The sequence below is a fragment of the Typha angustifolia genome, chromosome 4 (assembly GCF_048772165.1).
Source record: "Typha angustifolia cultivar Huaian chromosome 4, ASM4877216v1, whole genome shotgun sequence".
Lineage (NCBI taxonomy): Eukaryota > Viridiplantae > Streptophyta > Magnoliopsida > Poales > Typhaceae > Typha > Typha angustifolia.
In genome coordinates, this window is record NC_133242.1 from 2,856,206 (window position 1) to 2,878,862 (window position 22,657).

At 37.8% G+C, this 22,657-nt stretch overlaps 5 protein-coding genes across 5 annotated transcripts; 3 read left to right on the plus strand and 2 right to left on the minus strand.

Moving 5' to 3' along the window:
• Nucleotides 1-416: 416 nt before the first annotated feature.
• Nucleotides 417-1,293, minus strand: LOC140759460 (uncharacterized). Its single transcript, XM_073096033.1, has one exon. The coding sequence runs from the start codon at nucleotides 1,118-1,120 to the stop codon at nucleotides 611-613; it is 510 nt and encodes a 169-aa protein (XP_072952134.1). The 5' UTR covers nucleotides 1,121-1,293; the 3' UTR covers nucleotides 417-610.
• A 596-nt stretch (nucleotides 1,294-1,889) lies between these two features.
• LOC140759381 (secretory carrier-associated membrane protein 1-like) lies at nucleotides 1,890-8,125 on the plus strand. Its single transcript, XM_073095926.1, has 13 exons — nucleotides 1,890-3,096; nucleotides 3,718-3,783; nucleotides 3,950-4,066; nucleotides 4,369-4,431; nucleotides 4,722-4,755; nucleotides 5,157-5,279; nucleotides 5,690-5,752; nucleotides 5,863-5,956; nucleotides 6,063-6,108; nucleotides 6,198-6,265; nucleotides 6,835-6,883; nucleotides 7,438-7,503; nucleotides 7,789-8,125. Exons 1-13 carry the CDS (start codon nucleotides 3,040-3,042, stop codon nucleotides 7,873-7,875), a joined length of 933 nt encoding a protein of 310 aa, XP_072952027.1. The 5' UTR covers nucleotides 1,890-3,039; the 3' UTR covers nucleotides 7,876-8,125.
• A 948-nt stretch (nucleotides 8,126-9,073) lies between these two features.
• LOC140759088 (pentatricopeptide repeat-containing protein At2g03880, mitochondrial-like) lies at nucleotides 9,074-11,572 on the plus strand. The gene has a single exon (XM_073095560.1). The coding sequence runs from the start codon at nucleotides 9,074-9,076 to the stop codon at nucleotides 11,570-11,572; it is 2,499 nt and encodes an 832-aa protein (XP_072951661.1).
• A 232-nt stretch (nucleotides 11,573-11,804) lies between these two features.
• Nucleotides 11,805-13,750, minus strand: LOC140759549 (formiminotransferase cyclodeaminase-like protein). Its single transcript, XM_073096138.1, has 3 exons — nucleotides 13,558-13,750; nucleotides 12,569-12,977; nucleotides 11,805-12,472 (listed from the first exon to the last, which is right to left on the minus strand). Exons 1-3 carry the CDS (start codon nucleotides 13,579-13,581, stop codon nucleotides 11,961-11,963), a joined length of 945 nt encoding a protein of 314 aa, XP_072952239.1. The 5' UTR covers nucleotides 13,582-13,750; the 3' UTR covers nucleotides 11,805-11,960.
• A 4,054-nt stretch (nucleotides 13,751-17,804) lies between these two features.
• LOC140759773 (uncharacterized) lies at nucleotides 17,805-22,309 on the plus strand. The gene is made up of 7 exons (XM_073096421.1): nucleotides 17,805-18,324; nucleotides 18,924-19,001; nucleotides 19,283-19,317; nucleotides 19,400-19,455; nucleotides 21,262-21,363; nucleotides 21,498-21,578; nucleotides 21,987-22,309. The coding sequence occupies exons 1-6, from the start codon at nucleotides 17,905-17,907 to the stop codon at nucleotides 21,554-21,556; spliced, it is 750 nt and encodes a 249-aa protein (XP_072952522.1). The 5' UTR covers nucleotides 17,805-17,904; the 3' UTR covers nucleotides 21,557-21,578; nucleotides 21,987-22,309.
• The last annotated feature ends 348 nt before the right edge of the window (nucleotides 22,310-22,657 follow it).

Sequence of the window (22,657 nt, forward strand, 5' to 3'; positions counted from 1 at the left end):
AGGAAGTGTTAAATTTGCACGTGGATGCGACGTGCACCTCAGGATATGTAGCATTGATGGTTGATGCCTACGGCCTACCTCAATAATAGAGGTCCTTCCAAATCACCGGAAAGTTGCCCGGCTGATCTCGCCTTATATATATATATGTTTTAAGTTCTTAAATATCTTATATGGAAATTGCTATATGCTATACAGACTATTTAATGATGAGTATAAAATATAGATTTAGAGCTATTTTATTTTGTATTACTTAACTGCGTTATATTTATAACTAATATGAAAGTAATAATAGTTAATAGAATAAGTCTATTGTTTTTTAGATAATAATCTATTATAGGAGAAGGGTTTTTGTTTAAACAATAACACCCCTCTGTTCTTCTTTTACATTTGATTAAAATTTTATTTATTTACCCGGAACTACCGGTCTACCGCGTTCAAAGACAAGAAAAGAAAATTTTTAATGGAAATACACAATAGATGCGTAGGATTCTGTCTAGAAAAATCTCCCAACAAAAGAAATAACCTAATTTCCGATTTCTAAGAATTAAAGAAGAAGAAGAAGAGAAAAGGAAGCGCGATTAACGATTTGGTAGCGGAGAGATTAGGAGGACTAGAGAAAGATGAAGCACTCCAAGGAGACTAACGGATTCTCCAGCGACTCCTTCCCTCCTCTATCTGCGACGACGCCAACGTCCTCCCGTTTCCCCGCCCGCGCCGCCGGCCTCCGCCGAGGCGATACCCTTCCGTTCGCCTTCGCCGGCTCGTACCTCCTCGACGATCTCTCACCCGGATCTCGTCGGATCCGCGCGGAATGCGTCCGCCCGATCGTCCTCGCTGGCGACGTTGAGAACCTGCCGCTCCGGCAGCCGACGTTGGCGATCTCGACGGAGGCGGATCGCTTCTTCTGGTACTTGGCCGGAGATCCCTCCTGTCTGCTACTCCTCCTCGCCTCCACCTTCTCTGCATTCTCATTCTCCGTAGAATTAAGCCTCGCGGTCTCTGAGAGCACCTCCTTAACTGTCTCCTCCGCCTCTGGCGGAGGCGGCGGATCTCTAGAAGAGGCGGCGGCCGGCGTCGCGCCGCCGCAAGAGGTCTCCTTCTTGCCGAAGCAGATGCCCATGCGAGTTCGAGTTTAATTTCTCGTGCTTATTGGAGTTGCAAGTAAGTAGAAGCTTTGATCTCTTTCTCAGCTCTTCTTTGTTCCGTTTGGGGAGTACCCAGTGAGGAAGCCGCGTATTTATTAAAGATAGAGAGGAGATGGAGGTCTTATTCACAAATATTTACGAAATAATAACATTTGTTGAGTTTTGACGCAATAAATGCCATTTATTTTTCTTGGCATGGCATTCTTTTGACGGGCTACTTTAGCGGCTGAGACATGTGATTGGTTGAGTTGGAAAGACGAAAATATCCTTAGTAATTTGGTTTTTCTTTTTTATTCACAAGAGGCAATTGTTAGTTAATAATAATAATTATAATTATAATATATTGGTAGTGACGTTCATATGAGCTGTTTGTTAATAACTAGATTAATCAATAATCTTAGAGACGAATAAATAAATAAATAAATAAATAAATAAAATTTGCTAGTATAGTACAGCTACATTATTTATTTATTTATTACAAGTTAGAAGTAGAAGTTAATTAATGCGCCCACATGTGCAAACTAGCAATTGGTAGTATGCTCTAATCTAAGCTTATCTGGCAAATCTGATAGCATGTGATATTAACCATAAGGGAAAAGTCAAACAGCTCCACCTTGGAAAGAATTTTACATATACGTCTTCGAGTTCTAAAATATATTTGTAAGATAAGCCATTGAGACATCATTGGTTAGTGTGGAGCAGATATCGTTTTTTATAGACAAAGCTCGTAGGCATATTGAAATATTATATTGTATAAGACGGCATGATACATAATTGAAAGGAAAATTAAAACTAGGGCGATTGACTTTTTGATGCAAGAAAACTAAGGTTCACAACCATGAAAAATTATAGGAGCAAAAAGGTTTAAAAACAACATGCAGCCTGAACTAGCCAAGGTGGCAAAAACCTCAAAACTCTTCCTCATAGCTCGACGACAACTCGAACAGTACCACGCACCGCTGACGACATCGCCACGACAAGATGAGCGGTAGGCCAGAGAGGAGCCCACCAGACCCACATTCCACCGGCCGGATCCACTGTGGCAGGGGAACAGGCCAGGCAGACAAGCGACCAAGATAAGAGAGAGAAGAAGAGAGTCATCACGACGGTGGAGGGAGGTAGTGGTGGCGGTGCAACTGCGGCAGCAGCGAAGGAAGATGAACGCAGGCAGCGGAAGGGAGGAGTGGTGTAGACAGTGGAGGAAGGGGGTGGGACCGACAGGATGGCGGATGCGACGGAGCCCGACGGAGAGGGAGGAAAGGGCGCGGCGCCGCCACGAAACAGATCAGGCGGAGACAGGCTGAAACCTAAAATAAGATGACGAGAAGAGAATGACGGCGAGGGAGCACAGCCGGATGGGGAGAGAGAGAGAGAGAGAAAGAGGAAAGCTCCAAGGAGAGGGAAAGAACCCCTTCCCTCCACCACCTGGCCACTTGGCTAGGGCGGAGGAGATGGGGGGCAACTCGCCAGCGGCGATGAGGAAAACCCTTGAGGCGAGGAGGAAGGAACCGAAACTCTGCTGTGGCCGGCGGCGGAAAGCTCTCCTGTTTATTGTGTAGTATAGATGGTGGTTATACGCTAAAATGTGACGACATTTGTTATATTAACAGTTTTACCCCTTTTAAAATAGGAATCAACAAAAAAAATCGAGACCAGGATAGAGTCGACAGAGTAAATATACTATATATGACGCTAAAACGATATGTTAGTTATTCATATCCTCGCGTGAATTACCATTCCTTTTCCGGCGAGTTCAGGGCAATCTTGACGACCGGGAGATAAGAGAAGAAGCCACATTTGTTTTCTCTTGAAATAAAGATCACCGGGGGATAGATAGCGAACGAGATCGATCCCTTGGAGTAGTGGTGGAGAGAGAGAGAGAGAGAGAGAGATCATGGCGGGGCGTTACGATAGCAACCCCTTCGATGAGGACGACGTCAATCCCTTTGCGGTCAGTCCTGGATCCATTTCCGCTGAAAAATATCTAATTAAAACCCATCCAATGGTTTTTTTCTTTCTGGCGGATAATTTGATTCTTTATCGATCCTATGAAGAAAGAACAATGTAGATCGCTAGTGTTTGTTGGATCTGCATCCGAGGGTTCTTTTTCTTGTTCCCTCGATCGCAATGCGCTTGGAATTTGTTCGATTAGAAGATACCGTTGAGCTATGCACGGTTGATGTCAGAATCTTGATTATTGCTTCCTTTTAAACTAGAAATTTAGCCGCCTGTTTCTACAGCGTTCACAAAAGGTTGAAGAACGATATAATCCATAAGATGTTTTTTTTATTCTAGAACATTATTATTTCTGGTTGTCACTGTCACCATGATTTTGGGATTTGAAATGTGGATTGAATGATCCTTTGGAGTGTTCTCGTCTTCCTAATGACAAGATTATGAAAAGCCATTTGTCGCTTCGGTAGAAGTGCACACAATAGAATTTTGTAGAACGAATGAGATTACTGCTTGTTTTTGTATCATTAGAAGTTGCCATTTTCTTTAAATTGTGTAGCTCTGTTGTTTCTGGTGCATAAATAATTGATTTGGAGATCCTGTGTTGTTCCTGTGTCAGCATACAGCTGTGCGTACAAAAGCAACAGGGCACTCTAATTATGGGGGAGGTCCGTTCTATACTACGGTATGTTAATTCAAACAATTTAGCAGAAATTAAGTATATTATCATCCTATGTTTTGAACAAAAATAGCGAAACCTGGCTGTTTTTAGGCATAGATATCGTTGTTATTCTCCTCCTGTATATCTTTCTTTTTTCGCTGATGGATCGCGAACATGTTATAACATCCAGCACCCAGGAAGTGTTCCTCCTGCTTCAAATTCTTGGCTTTCGCCTCTTCCTCCTGAACCTGCTGATTTCTGTAATGATTATGGTGCCACAATTGATATTCCTCTTGATAAGGCAAAGGTGGGTGGAAGTTCATCAAAGATTTTTTACTGAAGTAGAAAATGGTACTAGTTTATGAGTAGCAAAAGCTTGTTTTGTCCATTTGTGTTCCTGTAAAGTGCGTCAGATGCAAAGTTTTTAAGCTCCTTGCAGAGTGGTGAGACGCCATTTGTTACTGTTCCTGTACTGTCTGTACTTTTTACATGCTGATGGAGCATTTATGTCTGGAATCTGGACATGTTTTGATAATTATAACTCTTACGTACTTTTCTAGTTTTATTATTCCTTCTATGTGATCTTTTTATATATATTTTTTTCTGCAGGACCTGAAGGAAAAGGAGAAGGAACTCCAAGTAAAGGAGGCTGAACTAATTAAGAGGGAAAAGGTATGTTCCAATTGAAGCTTTCATTTTATTTCTCTTATAAGGATTGCCATCCCCTTGGGATATGTCGTGTCGGTGAGGTACATGTATTGCCAAGATGGTACACTACCACCTAGGAGGTCTCCTAAGGCATCCAATTCCATGCCACATGCCAACCTACTGTTGGAATGACATGTTGTCGACTGGCTCAGTAATCCTTGGTTTCACTGAAACCAGTTGCAGTACTTGTATGTTACATTGGCATTTCTCAGTCAATGGCACCGTACATTAACAATTCTGCTCGTGCCTCTTAGGAATTGAAACGGAGGGAAGAGGCTGCAAATCGAGGTACGGTTCTACTGTTCACTCTAGCAGTAATGTCTTTCTTTCTTTATATTATTGTATTTATGGTGTATTGGAGGTAATATCAGTTCTAAAAGGATGGATGATATGGGAAGTTTTGTTTGATGGTCTAAAGATTTTTGTCTCGTTTAGTGTCGTGAGAAGGAAATCATCAGGAACATGACAGCCTTTAGATGGAATAGGAAATGCTTTCCCTACATATTGCATTTATGATATTCTTTTAATCAAATTGATGAATTGGATTAAGGAATTACCATCTTTTCACAGTCTTCACTTTTAGTATTTATTTTATTTGTTTCCGTAGTTGTTGGTAAATATGTTGTTTGAACTTAAGTTGATAGGTTTTCATATTCTCCAAATTTATGTTGTTGTCTTTGCTTGTGCAGCCGGCATCATTATAGAGGAGAAAAATTGGCCACCTTTTTTCCCCATTATTCATCATGATATTGAAAGTGAGATTCCGATCCACTTGCAAAGATTGCAGTACATTGCCTTTGCGTCATTTTTAGGTATGTTTCACTTTCTTTAAAGCTAAAATTTCAGGTTGTGCGACACTTTCTTATCTAAGCTAAAACCAATCATCTACCCCATGCAGCCCTAACTTTAGAGGCAAAAAAGTGAAAATTTTAAGAAAAACGCTATCTTCCTTTGATCTAATTAGGTGTTCTTAGAATTACTTAATTCAACCTTTGTTAGCTTGAATTGCTATTATGGCCGTTTTAACTTATCAGAGGCATTAACAAAAGGGATCACTGATATAAAAGGAGAAATTCACTGCCACAATTGTACCTATGGAATGAAATCAAAACTGGATCTCATGAAAAATTTGTGGAGTAATCTTTATATTAGAGTTTGGTTTCGACGATAAGCACTGGGGGATGCATATGGACTTCATATTAAATATTTGGGTGTCTTCCAGGATTGGTTGCGTGCCTCTTTTGGAATATCATAGCAGTTACAGTGGCTTGGATTGAGGGGGGAGGTATGCATGAAGAGTTAACTAATGACATATGTTTGAACAACTGAGCTTCTGTACATATTGAACAGCTTCCTATCAGATTAAGCTGACAATAGCTTTTTCCTGATATGTAGGCGTAAAGATCTGGTTCCTTGCTATAGTCTACTTCATCTCTGGTAGCCCTTGTGCTTATGTTTTATGGTATCGGCCTCTTTACCGTGCCATGAGGTACTACACTTTTGAATACCAGTTTTGTGGTTTTTGACCTTATACTCAAATTGCTTGAACTCTTTGAACTGACGAGTATATTCTTTCATTTACAATCATCTTCCAGGACTGAAAGTGCTTTAAAGTTTGGATGGTTTTTTCTGTTTTACTCGGTAAGTCCTAAAATTTTCCATTTTCTCTCATTGTTATATTTGCTCTCCATTGAAGACATTACACATCTGACATATTGCTTCTTAAACAGCTTCATATTTGTTTCTGTGTCTATTCAGCTGTGGCTCCTCCAATTATTTTTGAGGGAAAATCATTGACGTAAGTTCCTTCAACGTGTAATAGTGTGTAAGAGAAGTAACATGATAATTTCTTAAAGTCGTACTGATGTTGTGTCCAATATTTCCTGAATGGGTCAATATCATCTAGTGCCTGAAAAATAAAATTTTCTTTGTCAGAATGATGAGTGTTTTCTCTTCTCAAATGAAGAATGCAGATGTTTCTAAGTTATGCCTGGTATATCATATAGGAGCTTAATCAGTTAGTATGCATGCAATGGAAATTTTTGAAAGCTCCTGAATTGTAGTGTTAGTTTATGTACACCTTGTGCTTGATGGGCTTTAGACTTGCGCCCCAGAATTTGGTCCTCCTAGCTTCGCTCAGGAAGCAAGACTGAGGAAGGCAAAATGCTTAACCAAGGAAGAATTCCCATGCTTTTATGCCCCATCTCATAGACAGAAATGAAAGCCCATTGATTAATTATGAGCAATATGATTGTGTAGACAATGACCATTCATTAGTTGTATATTCTTGAAAGGAAGTTTTGCTTCCCAGTATAGAAGTTTCTCATTTCTTGCTAACTCATATTCTCCTTTTCTTTGGCCTTGCAGAGGATTTTTCCCAGCAATTGATGTCATAAGCAATAGTGTTTTAGCTGGGGTAAGCTTAGGTTACATGCAATATGTTTGAGGTTATTTAGATGTGCCTGATGTATATGTATATGTATACACTTTGTGTAGGCGAATGCATTTTTCTTTTACTAAAATAATGAACAAAAAAAGGTTTTTAGAATCTTTTATTAGCCTTCTTAGGCATGGAAAAAGAATCCATGGTTTTATGACTGCACTATATATTAAAAAGTCAGCTAAAAAGAGCATTATTTTGTACGTCATATGTAGCATGAGCAAACATCTTCCAGATAATATTCTGTTTCTGAAGCATGATATCCTGTATAACATGATAGGCAATCTAAAAAACATGTAACAGATAGATAAGGCTTCCTTGAATATTGATTCCCTTGCAGTTATCTGAATGAGTTGGGCTCTTTTTATTCCAGACAAATAGTTAATTCTTGGCACCTTTGTTCAGGGACTAGCTAGGAGATCATAATTTCTTACTTAAGCTTCCACAAAAGGAATGCTTTTCCCCCTGTGGATTTGTATACTTGGTTATTTAATAGCTTTTTCCTAATTCAATTGTAACCATACTTGCAGGTATTTTACTTCATTGGCTTCGGATTGTTCTGCCTCGAATCACTACTCAGCATCTGGATCATTCAGGTAAATTTTATTCTTGTTTATGATAGGATATTTTGTGAATGAATTTCTCGCGTTCAACTTTAGTGCTGATTATTGTTTGGAAAAAAAATCTACCTGCAGCATATCTATTCTTTCGCTTAAAATTCAAACTATACTTCAGTATCGAGTGAAAACACTAATCTCCTTGGATATCCTACAGCAACTCGTTCTTCCATATGGCTCAATTGAGTTAAGTTGGAGGAGCCTTTTAAAGTAATGATATTCTGAACCTATCCTTATTGTGATTTTCTGCCGCTATATCTGCAGCAAGTATATATGTACTTCCGAGGAAGCGGAAAAGCCGTGAAAATGAAGCAGGAAGCTGCAGTTGGTGCTCTGAGGGCAGCATTTTGATACATACACCCAACATTCCAGGATAACTGTTAAAAAGAAAGATCATATTGCATTCAGTGAAGGCTCTCCTAGTGGAACCTTTGATCTTAACCAGGAAATTGGATACTTATTCTTTTGCCACTTATTAAGACGCTGGAAAGTTTGTACAGCTTCTTTGAAGAATTACTTCATGTGTTTTATACTAGCTTTATTCTTTTGTGGAGCTCCACTTCAGAGGAAGCAATAGATTTTTTCCATTGACTCAATTGTAATCGTCCATCCATAAGCAAGCCTTGCTGAAATTATTATTTGACATGATGTTGATCTTTCTTGAGAATAATCTCATTGTTCATTATTATGCCACAAATATCCTTGAATGTTAGCTCAACTAGATTTATTATTTCAGGAAATTGATCCTTGAATGCTGCAAGGATCCTTAAATTATATTTACTATCTTATATTATAATAACATATATTTACTCTTTCCATGTAGAAAATCCCACATCAGGTCAAAGTAACCTGCAGCATTATTATTTATATGAAATATTTTATCAGGACACGATTTCCTTTCCAATTTGTCATATTCTTAATATCAGAATACAACTAACATGAGGACTACTATTGGCATCCAACAATTGTCATATTCTTAATATTATTATTTATTCTCGTGCAATGTAAAAGTCGCACTCAGGTTTTTTAGATCAATTAATTAATTACCAACACCGTCAATATACCATTTTTTTAAATTAAAAAAGTGAAGTATACAATTAGCTTTCAAAGAAATACTAATAGTTACAACTTAGTCAATAGTAGACAGAGACATGATCCTAAATAAATTTCAGGGGTTAAAGTTATTTTGTTCCGATGTAGGTGAGTAAAATATATTTAAGCTTAAGTTTCTTTTTTTCCTTCAATCCAGATTAAATTAGTGAAATGAGCCTGTGGATCTACTTGTTTCCCTCCTGTTTTGTGTTCCAACTTTGCCTATGAAGGGGAACAATTATGAAGTTTCTAGGGGTATAATTGCAAAAAGGAACCCAGAACCCATATGATCTCTGGTATATTCTCAAGTGGTGATTACTAGCTGTTCTCATGTCTCTATTTGAGAGAGAGAGAGAGAAAGAAAATCTTATCAGCAAAATGGTGCTTTTTCCTGGACTTACATATTGGGCTTCTCCAAAACACACCATTCCACAATGAGGAGTTTTAGACACTAAACATGGTGCTCTTGAATTGTTATAGCCTACATGTTACTGCAAATCCACCACCAGCAGTAATTAGCAATACAAAACCCATCAAAGCAACAGCTGCTGTAGATATTAGTGGAGATCTCAAAGTGGTATCTGCTAACCAAAGCCTCAGAAATGCAATTGCCATAAAGCCTTCTTCTTATGGGCCATTCTTACAGGCATGTGCAAAGGAGAAGTTTTTAGAAGGTGGTCTTCAAGTCCATGCTCACATAGTTAAGAGGGGTTTCCAATCTGACCAGTTTTTGCTGACCAATCTGCTGAATCTGTATATGAGATGTGGGAGCTTGGAGTCTGCCTGCAAGGTGTTTGATATAGGTCCAACTAGAACCAACCTTGTCTCTTGGAATTCCATCATCACTATGTACTGCCAATATGGTCTCGTAGAGGAAGCCTTGTTAAAATTCCTTGAGTTGCAGCAGTATGGCTTTCTACCAGACCAGTTCACATTCTCTGTTGCAATTCGAGCAGTTGAATGCCGAAAGGAACTCTTTCTAGGAAGTCAGCTGCATTCTCTTTCGATTAAGTTGGGGTACCAAGAAGAAGAATTTGTGGGCAATTCCCTGATTCAAATGTATGATGCTTGTGGGAGAATTAATGACTCAATTTGTGTTTTTGAGAAGATATCCAAGACTAGGAACCCTGTCACTTGGAATCTGATGATCACACGGCTAGTGGAAAGGGAGTTCCATGGTTATGCTCTTCAACTTTATGAACAGATGCGCGGGTTTGAAGTTGGACCAACAGCTCCAACATTCAGCATCCTTCTGAAGTCCTCCACAAATTCCGAATCTATTTCTTTGGGAAGGCAAATTCACAGCCAAGTTATCATTCATGGATTCTCAACCAACATGATTTTGGAGACTGCTCTTGTGGACATGTATGTGAAATGTGGTGAACTGGAAAAGGGAAGGCTAGTCTTTGACAGAATGAATCAGCGAAGTGTTATCACTTGGAATTCTATAATTAGAGGCTACTGTCAAATGGGTTGCAGAGAGGAATCTTGGAAACTGTATCGAGCAATGAGAAGAGAAGAAATTGCTCCTGACAAGTATACTTTTCCTGCATTACTGTCTGGAATTAGCAGAGAAGACTATTCTTCTGAAGAACTTAAGATCATTCATGCACATATCATCAGAACAGGATTGGAGACAGATCCGTTTGTTGGAGTTTCCCTGATCACAATGTACTCAGCAAAAGAAAACTTTGCAGATGCAAAATTAGTATTTCATGACGCAGATCATAGAGATATTGCTATGTGGTCTTCGATGATCTCAGCATGCGCAAATTGTGACGTAGGAGAGGAGGCACTTCAACTGTTCATTGATATGCTTCACTTGGATGTTGAACCAAACAAATTTATCTACTCAAACCTATTTGTGGTTTGTGGTGACCTGTGCATGCTGGACATAGGCAGACAGATTCATGCACACAGCTTCAAAAGCAACACAGCTTCTGATGCTGCAATGAAGAATTCCCTCTTAACAATGTACTCAAACTGTGGATGCATTGAAGAAGCATGGAGTGTCTTCAATTCAACAGAAGACTTGAATGTGATCTCCTTTAATTCAATGATTGCTGCTCTTGCTCAGCATGGATCTGCGCAAAAGGCTGTGGAGCTCTTCAGACATATGAAGCATATTGGTCTGAGTCCTGATGGAATCACTTTAGTAAATGTCCTTTCGGCTTTTAACCATGCTGGTCTTGTTCATGAAGGTCTAGAGTTATTCAACTCTATGGAAGAGAATGAAGGAATAGAGCCAGTATATCAACATTATGCTTGCATTGTGGACATGTTAGCCCGATCAGGGGAGATTAACAAAGCAATTACAATTATCAGCAATATGCCTTTTAAACCAGACAGCTCCCTTTGGAGAATTCTGCTTGGAGCTTGCAGTAAACACCGAGACATCGACACTGGAAGGCAGATAGCAGAAATGCTACTAGAAATGGAGCCTCGTGAATCTACAAATTACATCCTATACGCTAATATCTATGCTAGACTGGGGAGATGGGTGGAAGCTGAGAAGGTCAGGGGCCTGATGGAAGAGAGAGGCATAGAGAAAGAAGTTGCTATTAGTTGGATTGAGGTAAATAGAACTAGACACACATTTGGAGTTGAAGACCATTCACATCCTCTATCAGAAGATATATACAAGAACCTTAGGAAGCTGATCAGGGAGATAAAAGTTGTAGGTTATGTTCCTGATGTAAGTTTTACTACTCACAACATGGAAGAAAGAGAGGAGTCATTGTACTATCACTGCGAGAAGTTAGCGTTTGCTTTTGGGGACCTTGCCACTGCTCCAGGGATCACTCTTCGCGTCATGAAGAACCTTCGTGTCTGCGGTGATTGTCATTGCGCGTACAAGCACTTCTCTCTGATCACTGGCAGAGAAATTATATTGAGAGACAGGCACAGGTTTCATCACTTCATAGATGGGGTGTGCTCTTGTGGAGATTACTGGTGACAAAGCTATTGGAAGTTGATGCTTGATTTAGGGCCAATAACTGACAGATAATTCTGAAGTTACAGAGTCCGTCACTACTCATTAATAGATTTTATCAGCTTAAAGTATTTTATATCTACTAGATATGCTTCATTGAGGAATGCTGCTTGAGAAAAAGAAACATAGAAGGTGATACTGGATATGTTGCACCAAAAACTAGTTTGCTGCTGCATCACAGCTTATGACTTGGTACTGGTGGATGTAAATAGTGACATAAAGCTCACATAAGGTAACAAAGGTTTGAGACACTAGTTTTACATTTCAATTTGCATGACTTTGTCGATGCTTATGAACAGAAGGTACTTAGTCAAATTTAGACCATACAATTAAACAACAGCAGATCTAATCATCAGCCAGAAGAAACAAGCTTCGTGTATCTCTCCAACATCATATCTTGTGAGATATCAGTGAAGTAGCCCTTCTCCACTTCAAGACCTTCCTCAGCTGCAATGAGCTCTACCTGACTCTGAAGCCGGTCGGCGCCGACCGTGCTCGGGTCCAGCAGCATGCATGCTATCTCAGTCGAGTCGTCTCCGTGAACAAGCGCAAGTGTCTGGACAGTCGGGAGGCCGCCGCCCCGGCCGCTGACCATCCGTGCGATCCTCCTCACCGTCGGGACGTCGGTCGACATGACCGGCACGTTGTAGGTGTAGACCCACGGGCTGGCACCGATCACGGTGATGCCTCTGGCCCGCGTTACATGGGCTGGGCCCACATCGGGCCTCTCAGGCAGGATCTCCGGGAAGTCCCATCCGGCCCACTGGTTGCCCATGTGGTTGGGCCTGTAATAACCCAGCTGACGGCGGATTTCGTCCAGTGCCTTGCCATTTGGATGGGCTGCCTCGTATAGGAACACCGGGACTGCACCATTAAAAGTTGCTCAACTAATACATAACATAATAGTCATCGGCAACATTCTCACAAAGAAAAAATTAACCTTCGATGAGAAGAGCTGACCTTGTAGCCCATTGCCGATATCTGAAGCAACCAACTTAGCCAACTGGGCGGCGTCCTCCAGCGTGGCATGAGCCAAGGGGTGGAAGCCGATGTGGTCGACGACGCCGATCCTAGGGTGCGTGCCGGAGTGCGTCTCGAGGTTGATGGCTGCGAACGCGGCCTCGACCATCGACAGCAGGGTCTGCCTCATTGGGCTGTATGTAATGCCAGCGGAGACATCATGCACGAGGTAGGAGACGAGCGTGTACCTGACTCGGTTATAGGGCCGGTCCTGAAACTTGTTCACGATCACAGCTTCTGGGTCTATTCTGGAAGCTCGTTCTATGGCTTCAAGGGCTGATGTGTTGCGAGATTCCGAGATGTAGAGCTTGCAGCATATGATCTTGGAGTCCTTCATGATCTTCTTGGCCTTCTCAAGGGCAAATAGAGATGTGTGACTCAATTTGGGAATGTGAATTACCAAGTATAAGAACTAGCAAGCTAGTTATATTATTTTCATTTAATCTGTTGGAGAATGGGGCCATAATATAATCATCTTGTGATAATCTTGTCAAAGCAACAAAGTAAGACATCAATATATATATATATATATTCAGTAGGATTAGTTTTGGAGGTGACACATATATGTCAAATGCTATTGTACCAAACACCATTTAGAGATTAATGACAAGAAATATGAGATCGAGAAAACACTACACTCAGTTGAGCTATGGAGTTATCCAATACAAATGAGATGTGTAACTGATTGTTAGATAATTACTTTAATCAAAAAATTATACTGTTAGGTAACGGACCATCGCACCCTAACATTAGGAATTAGAGAATAAGAACGAACTAATGAGGTTTCAACTCATAATGGGAATAAATCAAGAAACCTTCGGCTGGATAAACCAATAGATTAGTCCAAAGAATTCACCATTCTTTCTTTGTTTCTTTTCAAAGAGAAGAATTTGATGGCTTTAAGATGGAAAATGGAGGAGCTCTCGTACCTTAGTTTCTCTGCTGGACTCCATTCTCCTTTCCTTCTCCTCTCTCTTTCTTCCTCTTCTTCTTCTTTGATGAAATGGTCATAGAACTGCGATTGCTGAACTTATATAGAGCTTTAAGTCTCTGATCTTTATCCTCCGATCCATAGGACAAGGACCCACAAAGCCACAGATTATTCGTTCATATGTCTTAATTTAATTATACGATCCCCAATCTCCATAAGATATATATATATATGAGTGTGTAAAATCTCGTTCATCAACCTTGTGTATGATGACTGTTTCGAGCTAAAAGATAAGAAAATTTGGGCAAAATAACCACATGCTTTCCACTTCAGAGGATCAGAGCACACGGTTTTCAAGATACCATGTGTGTCTACTTCAAGAGGAACACTTGATGTCTTTTTCTTTTAATTATTAACCGGCATGAAGGCTAGATATAAGTTTATGACCCAAGATCGATCTCATGTCCTCCTTAGTTATGGGTAAGATTACCTATCAACTCTATTATAGTTAATTAGTGAAAGGACACTCAGATGTCAGTAGAAAAAACTCTATCGCCAAGATGATTAGCAGCCTAGGATTATATCAGGGCCAGTTTGTTTGCAACTTGTTAGCATAGTAAATTTTAGGGATTTTCTTTTCTCATTTTACACCCTATATTATATTTTTATTGGGTTTTTGCTGGACAGTGCAATAAACTTCCTCAAATAATTAGGTTACATAATACACTCAGTGGAATCATCCTCTTCACATACAAATTCTTATCCACCCAAATAGTTTTGGGGTTATCTTTATTACGGTTTACATCATAAAACTTCCTTATATCCTAAATTCATGACACGTTGGCTGTAGAAAGGAACGCTCTATTAAAAACCTTTATTAATTATTTCGATTTGGACCTCGTGGTAGCGATTAATTTGATCGCAGTGGGTTGTGGACATGTATTAGTAATTAATGACTAATGAGGGAGTTAAATATTAATGAGGCATGAGTCATGCGAGCCCACACAGCTGGACTGAAGTTGAGGGTTAGGTGAGCCCGTGAGTGAGAGGGAAAACGTCTTATCCTAAACGTGGTCCATGGAACATTGTACGAACTGGACGCATAAATATATCTATGCGGAGCCCATGATCCACCGTTGCTGAGTCCCCAAACTTGTATTGCTGTTTGGCGTTTTGTTTGCTGATCAAACGTGACGGTCGTAGGAAATGGATAATATGCGCCCCAGGATGAGATGACGACGAATACACGCGGCGAAAGACATAGGAAAGGATTAAATATACAACAGGAAATTTATAAAAAACACCGAGAATTTTGTTTTTATTGGCATTAACGCCCTACACATGGATATTTAACATTTGGCCTTTGATTTTGCTTTTAATACTTGAAAAATACCCTGCCATTAGTTAGGTATTGGAGTAAAAATGGGATAGATTAACTCCTAATCCATCGGCTATTCCACCCGATTCCGATTGAAGTTGGGATAATTTTTTTTTACTAATTGAATATAAGTGGGTTTTATCGAATATATGTTTATTCATATATTTTTAAAATAATTTATAGCTTTTAATTTTCTTACATAAATAGTAAATACTTATATTAATACTAATAATATGTTCTATGTTATCTATTGAGATTAATTTTACTAATTTTATATGTATTTAATATGCTAGAATTTTTTTATATTTGATATTTAATCTCTATTCAAAAATTATCTGATCTAATATGAATATTATATATCTTATTAGGTAGGATATCGATTTTAATTTTGCTATCCATCCATCGTAATCTGGACAAAAAAAATTATATAAATTGGAAACGTGAGTTAAACAATACTAGATCAGTTTTCACTTCAAGTTGTTAAGTTTTTAAAGCTCACTTTGGATGCCTTCGGAGAATTAAAAATAAGATAAGAGTCAGAATGACAAATATCCAAATGACAAAGTGCACATGATAATAAAAACAAAATATAGGGTGGTTTTGATAAAATTCACTATCTTTTAATTCCCCTGCTTCGGACCAAATAAATACTATGCCCGGTAAACTTTATCTTTCTACTCTTCTGCCTTCGTCTAATATTAATTAATTATGAATATAAAATTATTCATCCAAAAAACCTAAATTTAGGTGTTTACTTCTTGTTACACAATACTTTTATTTTGTTTTTTTTAGGAGTAAATTTTTGTATCAAGTTGGTAACCGGATACAAAAGTCTAGACCAAAAATTGAACAAGTTCATCGAAAGTACACTTGAAGCCGAGGCTTCTTTTTTTTTGCCGACCAATCTATAGCGAGATTAGCTTGGCGAGATATGTAAGTAATTTTGTAATTTTTAAAATTATTAGTTAGATTTTTAATGCCATCAATGATAGAGCTAAAAGACCATGGAAGTTGTCTATCATTTTCTAGAATGTCGATTAGGATCTTTAAGTCAGACTCGAGCCGAACCTTAGAGTATCCTCTTTGTAGTATACATAGTAAAGCTTCTTTTATTGCGGTGGCTTCGACAATGAGCGCTGATTTATAAGACCCACATCTGCATCTTGCAACGATAAGCTTGTCGTCAGCCTGCCGGAGTATGAATCCGGCTCCACCAACTTCTACTCTGTTCACAAAAGAGCCATCACAGTTAGCTCTGACCCATGGAGGGTCCAGTTTTATTTTGTTTTACTAAGTCATCCAGAACTCATCTTTTGAACATATATTTGTTTAATAGAAGCATGGTTATGTTAGTATTTTTATCAATTCTGTTAATATCATTTATCCTTATAATTTAATTTAAAATGCAGTGAGACACAGTAATAAAAAATAAAGTTTACAAGGGTAAAATAAAATTGATATAAAATGTATATAATCCACTAGGAAAAAATAGACAAAAAACCAATTCATAAGAAGAAGTCTTAATCCGCTTCTCTTTGTTTTCCTAACCAAATTTTCTTTTAGAAATATAAGTTTTCTTATAAGTTGGACAACACTGCACACAAATGCTAATTTTCTAAATTACACAATAAGGGCTTCCCTCTTTTTTGAAGGCCCAGCCCAAAGGGCCCCAAAATAGCCTTAGCCTACTGGGCTCGACTTCGCAACTAAACTTGAGTTTAATTACGAAATATACTAGACTAGTGGGCGATAACGGACTAGAATGTTATGGCAAACTAATGAGCTAATTATGTCAGCTTGGCTATAGAACAAGATAATAATAAGAATTAGAAGAACTAGGATGAAATGAGGAGATAAAGGTTAAAGTGTTTTATTATGTACTTGATTTTACTAATTCTATTTGTTCTAATATCTATTATTATAATGCGACATGGGTTTTAATAAGTTAATTTGAATATGTAACTTACATTCATCTGATTTATTTATATAACGTCTAATATGCTCTTTTTAATTATTTACTAATTATGTCACATATTTTTGTGATTCAGTATCACATTCATAACAACTTTACATTCGAACATTATTTTATATGATACCGTTTCAGTGCATGAGTCTATTCCACTATGGCTACTTGAGAATAGAGAGAGAGAGAGGAAGAGTTCTTTTCTTTTCTCTCTCTCTTTTTAAGAAAAAGTGACCTATTATTTATTATTTATTTTTCTTAATTTTATCTAAATAAGAAAAAATATTTTTATTTTTATTTTTATTTTTATTTTTATTTACCATAAGAAAGTAAAGAGTGTTACAATTTTTTTAAGAATTAATCATTTTTATTAATTAGTTGTACTAAGTGAAATAATAAATGTCTTGTATAACTCCAATTATATTATTTTCTATTTTTTCCATCCAAATAATGTGTAAGTGTAATTCTCAATCTTTAGAGTTAAATAGATAGTTTGATTTGCTAAGTAAAACCTAATTATAATTATGAGTTGTATCAACTAATTTTAGTAGAGTTAATGGGTACTGTTTTCCATGATCAAAGAGTGGCTTCGCTTAATAATTTAACTCAGGATCAAGTTAAAAAATTATGAGTTGTAACTAAAATAAATCCTCATAGTACTTAAATTATAACTTTTTATCTCATATCTTTGCTCTATTTTTTGTAATACTTTAGTCTTATTTGATTGGAGACTAAGTTTTTAACTTAATGAATTAGTATTAATTTTTAAAAAGTAAACTTAATTAAATATAAAAAAGATTAAAAAAATATTTTATTACCGAATTAATTTTGGAGTCACTGAACTGGTTTAAGAAGGGTCTCTAAGCTCAAAACCAGACATAAAATTATGAAGAAAAAAGAAAAAAAAAAAAGGAGGGGAAAAGAATGAAGAAATCAATAGTAGAACTGTAGAAGCCTCTGGGTTTATGTCAATCTCGTAAGAGATAATACTTCGCCATTCCGACATGGGTTCGCTCCAAATTCCAAACACTTCCCCTATCTCCTGCACCTTTTGCGGTGGATTAGCCCCCAAAAGGACCCGCCTTGGCCTCATCCGCCGCCAACCTACCAAGTGTTCTTCGGCACCCAGAAGAAGAATTAGTTCCTTTGATACAAACGGATGGCCAACGAAGTACCATGTGGAGATATGGTCGTTTGGAGGAGAGGGGTTGGAGAAAGATGTGATCTACCTAAGGGAGAGGAGGACGAGGAGGAGCTCGGTTTTGGTCAGAGCAAACCAAGGTTTCAATTTTAATGGTGGCGGTGGTTGGGATAAGAATACCACCTCTAGGGTTCTTGGTAATCTTGCTTTGGCTATTGGGTTGACGTATCTTACTATGACTGGGCAGCTTGGTTGGCTCTTGGATGCTGTTGTATCCATTTGGGTAAGGCTTCCAATTCTTCAAATTTTTATCTAGTTGTGTTATATCGATCATTTCCTATATTATTCGGAGTAATTCAATCATTTTCCCTTCTTATTGCGAATTCCTTGATTGAGATTTGTTCTGGCTTTTGGATAATTCCATCTCTTGTTATTAAGATTCGTAAAGGAACTCCTTGGCCAGTATACTGTTTGCAAATTTAATTTCTGCATGCTTCTTTCTTTGTTCATGGACCACAGTGTTGTCTAGAAATTGGAAAACAAATTATGTCTTATAAGGTAGTTCTCTTACTCTACTCAACAATAAGATTTGGTGCTTTTGAAATATGTACAGGATTTTAATTGAATGTAACTGTCACAAAAGGGAAATTTGTGGTAATACTTATAGTTTTTGGTGAAAGAAGTAATTTGTAGTTCATGAAGAATATCAAGCAAACTTATGATACTTAGTTTGCTACTAATGGGAATTTCACACTTCTACCTTTACTAGTCATAATAGGCTAATAGCTAAGAAGGTATGTAGGTATTTTCTTCCTTCCAGTTTCGCCACTTGTGGTGTTTATTTTAATTTTAATTTTGTTATTCTGATGATATGATGAACAGCTCCTTGCAGTGTTGCTACCTATTGTGGGATTAGGCGCTTTCTTTTGGTTTGCGGGGCGAGATATAGTTCAGAGCAGTGTAAGAACTTTCTAGCTTGTGAGAATTCAATATTTTCATTTTGATAGAGCTATCTCTACAAGTAAAAGATAATAGTGATCAGAACTTTGTTTCTGTTAAAGCAGGTTTAACACTATCTCAATGTTCCTTCAATTTCCACTGATATGCATATTCTTTGATTTAAAAAGCACCCAAGCATGACTCTTATAAGAATAAAGTTGGTTATCTTTTCAAGTTAGGGTGGTAAAATGTTGACTCCTGTAATAATCACGGGTATTTTCTTGTTGACCTTTTCGCTGCAGTGCCCTAACTGTGGAAACGATTTCCAAATATTGAAGTAAGCATAAGAAAAGCTACTTTTTGATCCTTTAATAGTTGATGATATTTGCCAGTGATTACACAGCTCTATTTTCTTATAGATCTGCTCTGAATGATGGTCCCCAACTCTGCCCATTTTGTAGTCAGCCTTTCTCTGGTAATATGATATTCTGTCTAAATGATTCTCAATTTTTGCTTCCAGTTTATGAATAAATCATTTTGTCTTATGCATCTCTTAGTGTTGTTCCACTATGCACTGATGTAGTTAGTATTCCATGATATGTTTAAAGTATAGAATCATTCGATGTCTATAAGAATGATATGTTGCATTGGGCCAAAATTTTGACACTAGTGCAGAGTCCGCCAACCTTGCCGAATATTTCGTTAGTGAGGAATGCGGTATCATCTTCTAGATACTGAATATCCATTTAGAAATTCAATTTTTATATCAAAATTTGATTTTTCTAGGATGGTTGTACCTGCTTGCCGATTTCTATTCATCATACGTAGTGTGACAAAGCGGAAAGACGAGTTAATAAGCCAGAAGATAAGTACCATAATATGTCTTTGTAGTGGGGCATATCACTGCAAATCAATACAGTGGCCTAGATATAACAACCACCAGTCTTTATTCTAAAAGTGGTATAAATGAGGCCATTGATAGTCGCCCATACAGAGAAAGCTCATCATCTCTGAGTTCAGAGAAAGAGGAAGATGGAGGACAGAGCAAATGTTAGTTGAGTGAGGACACATACATGGTCTTTCATTGTCCAATCAGCCATTCCATACTGAGTGGAACCTTGTGAGTAGGGGACTTTTCAGTATTAGTGAAAGGGGTACGACTTGAGAATTGACCCATTCTCTGGGGTATTGTTGTGTCTGTTTCATATTGTTAAGAAAAGGGTTAGATATTTGTTATAAGATGGAGCTTGCTTGCCCATTCAGCAACACATTATGCTTCCTTGCAGAGACCATTAGAATATGGTTAGCTCATTTGTTGTTTTCAAAATGTAGCCTCATATAGTGCAATATTCCTGGGCATCATCTTAGTTAGGCTATTTTATCTAGAAGTTAGGCTAGGCTATTAAAATAACTGTTCCTTCTTGATGTCTTTTTCATTCTTGGATATCATCATGACCACAGTTTCGACCTTATCTGCTTATATTGCGCATTCATCTAGAAACTGTTAAACTAAATTCTAAAATTTTGTTTGTATGAATAATTTTGGGAGATGCCTTTGAGGCTTAAAGGATTTGAGACTGGAATGTGTCTTGATATTCTAAGTTCTAACATCATGTCAAGTGGTTTCATTAGATATTATCTAGTTCTCTTACACATACTCTATTTAGCCCCTCTGTTACATGGATTCTGCCGCTGGTAATAAGTATTGGTTCATTTTATTTCTAGCTATAGGTTCTTCTGATGTGCAAAATTTCTGCTTATTGCACATAATGTTTTATGACAAATGTCAGATAGAATAATGTGTATAAACTGAATGCTTCTATAAGGTAGTTTTTTCATGCAATAACATTAGCCTCGTTGAATGTTCTCCCAGAAAAGAAAACATTAGACTCATTGAACGTTCTCCCAGAAAATGAAAATATTAGACTCATTGAATGTTCTCCCAATAAAAGAAAACACTAGACTCATTGAATGCATGTGATCACTGTGGGCTGGAGGTTCCCATAGATAATTCCTTTGAAAGTTTCTATTGCGTGATCCATTAAGGCAATAATTCATAAGTTTTTGGATGAAGAAGATAAATCCTAGCTATTGTTGAAAAGGTTGCTCGACAACTCAACAACAGTTTTGTGACAGAACCTTCTAGGTGCTCATCCAACTGCTCAATGCTAGCATTAAGTTATTCAATGAAATTTCTCAAAATTTGTACCTGGGATTTCAAAATTCCAAGATATCATGCCTAGTATAGCTAGCTGCAAACTGAGACAGTCAAAATTTGCAGTCAAGGGCGACAAATTTGTGAGAGAATCTGCAAAATTTTCATCCGACCAATCTACAGCATATACACAAGCCTTCAATGGGTTCTCGCCTCGTGTTGAGAAAGGTAATTCATACAACACTATTTCCTAATTTGTTGCTTAGGTTGCTAGCTAGTCAGTGCTTTTACGCCTTGAAAAGCTTTAGGAGCCAAACTCTATTGTATATCACTCGCTTACTCAAATTGGTATATATACTCAGGTAAGGGAACTTCCTCAACCATTGTTGACATTGAAGCTGAGGTGAAGGACATGGAGTGATCCATCATTTCGAAGTCCATGTGTAAGTCTGGCTCCATCTTTTACTTCTCATTTTACAGCCAATCCGTGACTCTTTAAATAGCTTCAGGAAGCCCGTCATCTCAAGATTAATTCAAGCATATAAGCTATAATTCTATTTAGAGTATTCCGAAACTCAGTTCATGATGGATCTTCATATTTACCATTAAAAAAGATTAGTAATTCAAACTTATTTATTACATTCTAGTGTCAGGATTCTAACTGATCAAATTTACATCTTGATAAATCTGAACTATTTTGACTAATTCTGAACTATTTTGACTAGCAACAAACTTTTCATAATTTGGTTCCTTCTAGGTATTAAAGTTTCCCATTTATACCCATTCTGCATTTGGCTGCTCTTAGAACTTCGTTGTGGGCAGAAACCCCCTGATTCTCTATTTCTCATCAGGCTGAACTGTTTGCTCGATGAATTGAAGTGATCTTTACCGCAGAAATCGCAAAGCAGCTCGTATAAAACTGCCATACGGTTTCTTCCTCTCAGGTGTTAAAAAACGAAGGCGAATGTCAGTACTGCATACCATGACAGTATTGTTTATTGATCGGAGTATTCCATAGAGCTCTCTTCAGTCTACCACAAATACGCGTCGTACTACTTTTGTCGGTATTCTGTAATAAAACTTCAATTATATTGAAGGTGTTTGCCAAAAATTATCTCAACTTTGTATAGCCTGTGAAGTTTTAAAAATATGATTAGAATGTCTTCGGTTAGAACTTTGAGAAGCTGACTACCATGATTAAAACTCGGACAAAAATTCTTGCTCACTGAATAGTGCAGACTCTAGCCTCTACTATCGATCTTGAGGAATCACAATATTTTGTTCGTCTTGGCAAATGATTTGCAAGATAATTCTACTTTATCTTAGCAAGCTTCTGTGAGGACAAACGACTAGCCCTTTTTTTGCAAGTAACATTGATTTTGGTCCAATAGAACAACCACTTGGAGCTTAATCACAAGTTCATGGCTTCCAAAGTTGCTACAACTTATGAACCGTGCCACGTGTACCGAAAGGATGACTATCCTTTATTTTTTTTGACCGTTGGAGGAAGTCTGTCTCTCTC

Excerpts from the sequence above, each read along its gene's own strand:
- LOC140759460 (XM_073096033.1), bottom strand. The coding sequence starts at position 1,120 with ATGGGCATCTGCTTCGGCAAGAAGGAGACCTCTTGCGGCGGCGCGACG.
- LOC140759381 (XM_073095926.1), top strand. The coding sequence starts at position 3,040 with ATGGCGGGGCGTTACGATAGCAACCCCTTCGATGAGGACGACGTCAAT. Across the intron at positions 5,957-6,062 it reads CCTCTTTACCGTGCCATGAG|GACTGAAAGTGCTTTAAAGT; the intron begins GTACTACACTTT and ends ATCATCTTCCAG. Across the intron at positions 6,884-7,437 it reads GCAATAGTGTTTTAGCTGGG|GTATTTTACTTCATTGGCTT; the intron begins GTAAGCTTAGGT and ends CCATACTTGCAG.
- LOC140759088 (XM_073095560.1), top strand. The coding sequence starts at position 9,074 with ATGGTGCTCTTGAATTGTTATAGCCTACATGTTACTGCAAATCCACCA.
- LOC140759549 (XM_073096138.1), bottom strand. The coding sequence starts at position 13,581 with ATGGAGTCCAGCAGAGAAACTAAG. Across the intron at positions 12,978-13,557 it reads AGTCCAGCAGAGAAACTAAG|GCCAAGAAGATCATGAAGGA; the intron begins GTACGAGAGCTC and ends GCCCTTGAGAAG. Across the intron at positions 12,473-12,568 it reads TATCGGCAATGGGCTACAAG|TCCCGGTGTTCCTATACGAG; the intron begins GTCAGCTCTTCT and ends TTAATGGTGCAG.
- LOC140759773 (XM_073096421.1), top strand. The coding sequence starts at position 17,905 with ATGGGTTCGCTCCAAATTCCAAACACTTCCCCTATCTCCTGCACCTTT. Across the intron at positions 19,318-19,399 it reads AACGATTTCCAAATATTGAA|ATCTGCTCTGAATGATGGTC; the intron begins GTAAGCATAAGA and ends ATTTTCTTATAG. Across the intron at positions 21,364-21,497 it reads CTCGCCTCGTGTTGAGAAAG|GTAAGGGAACTTCCTCAACC; the intron begins GTAATTCATACA and ends ATATATACTCAG.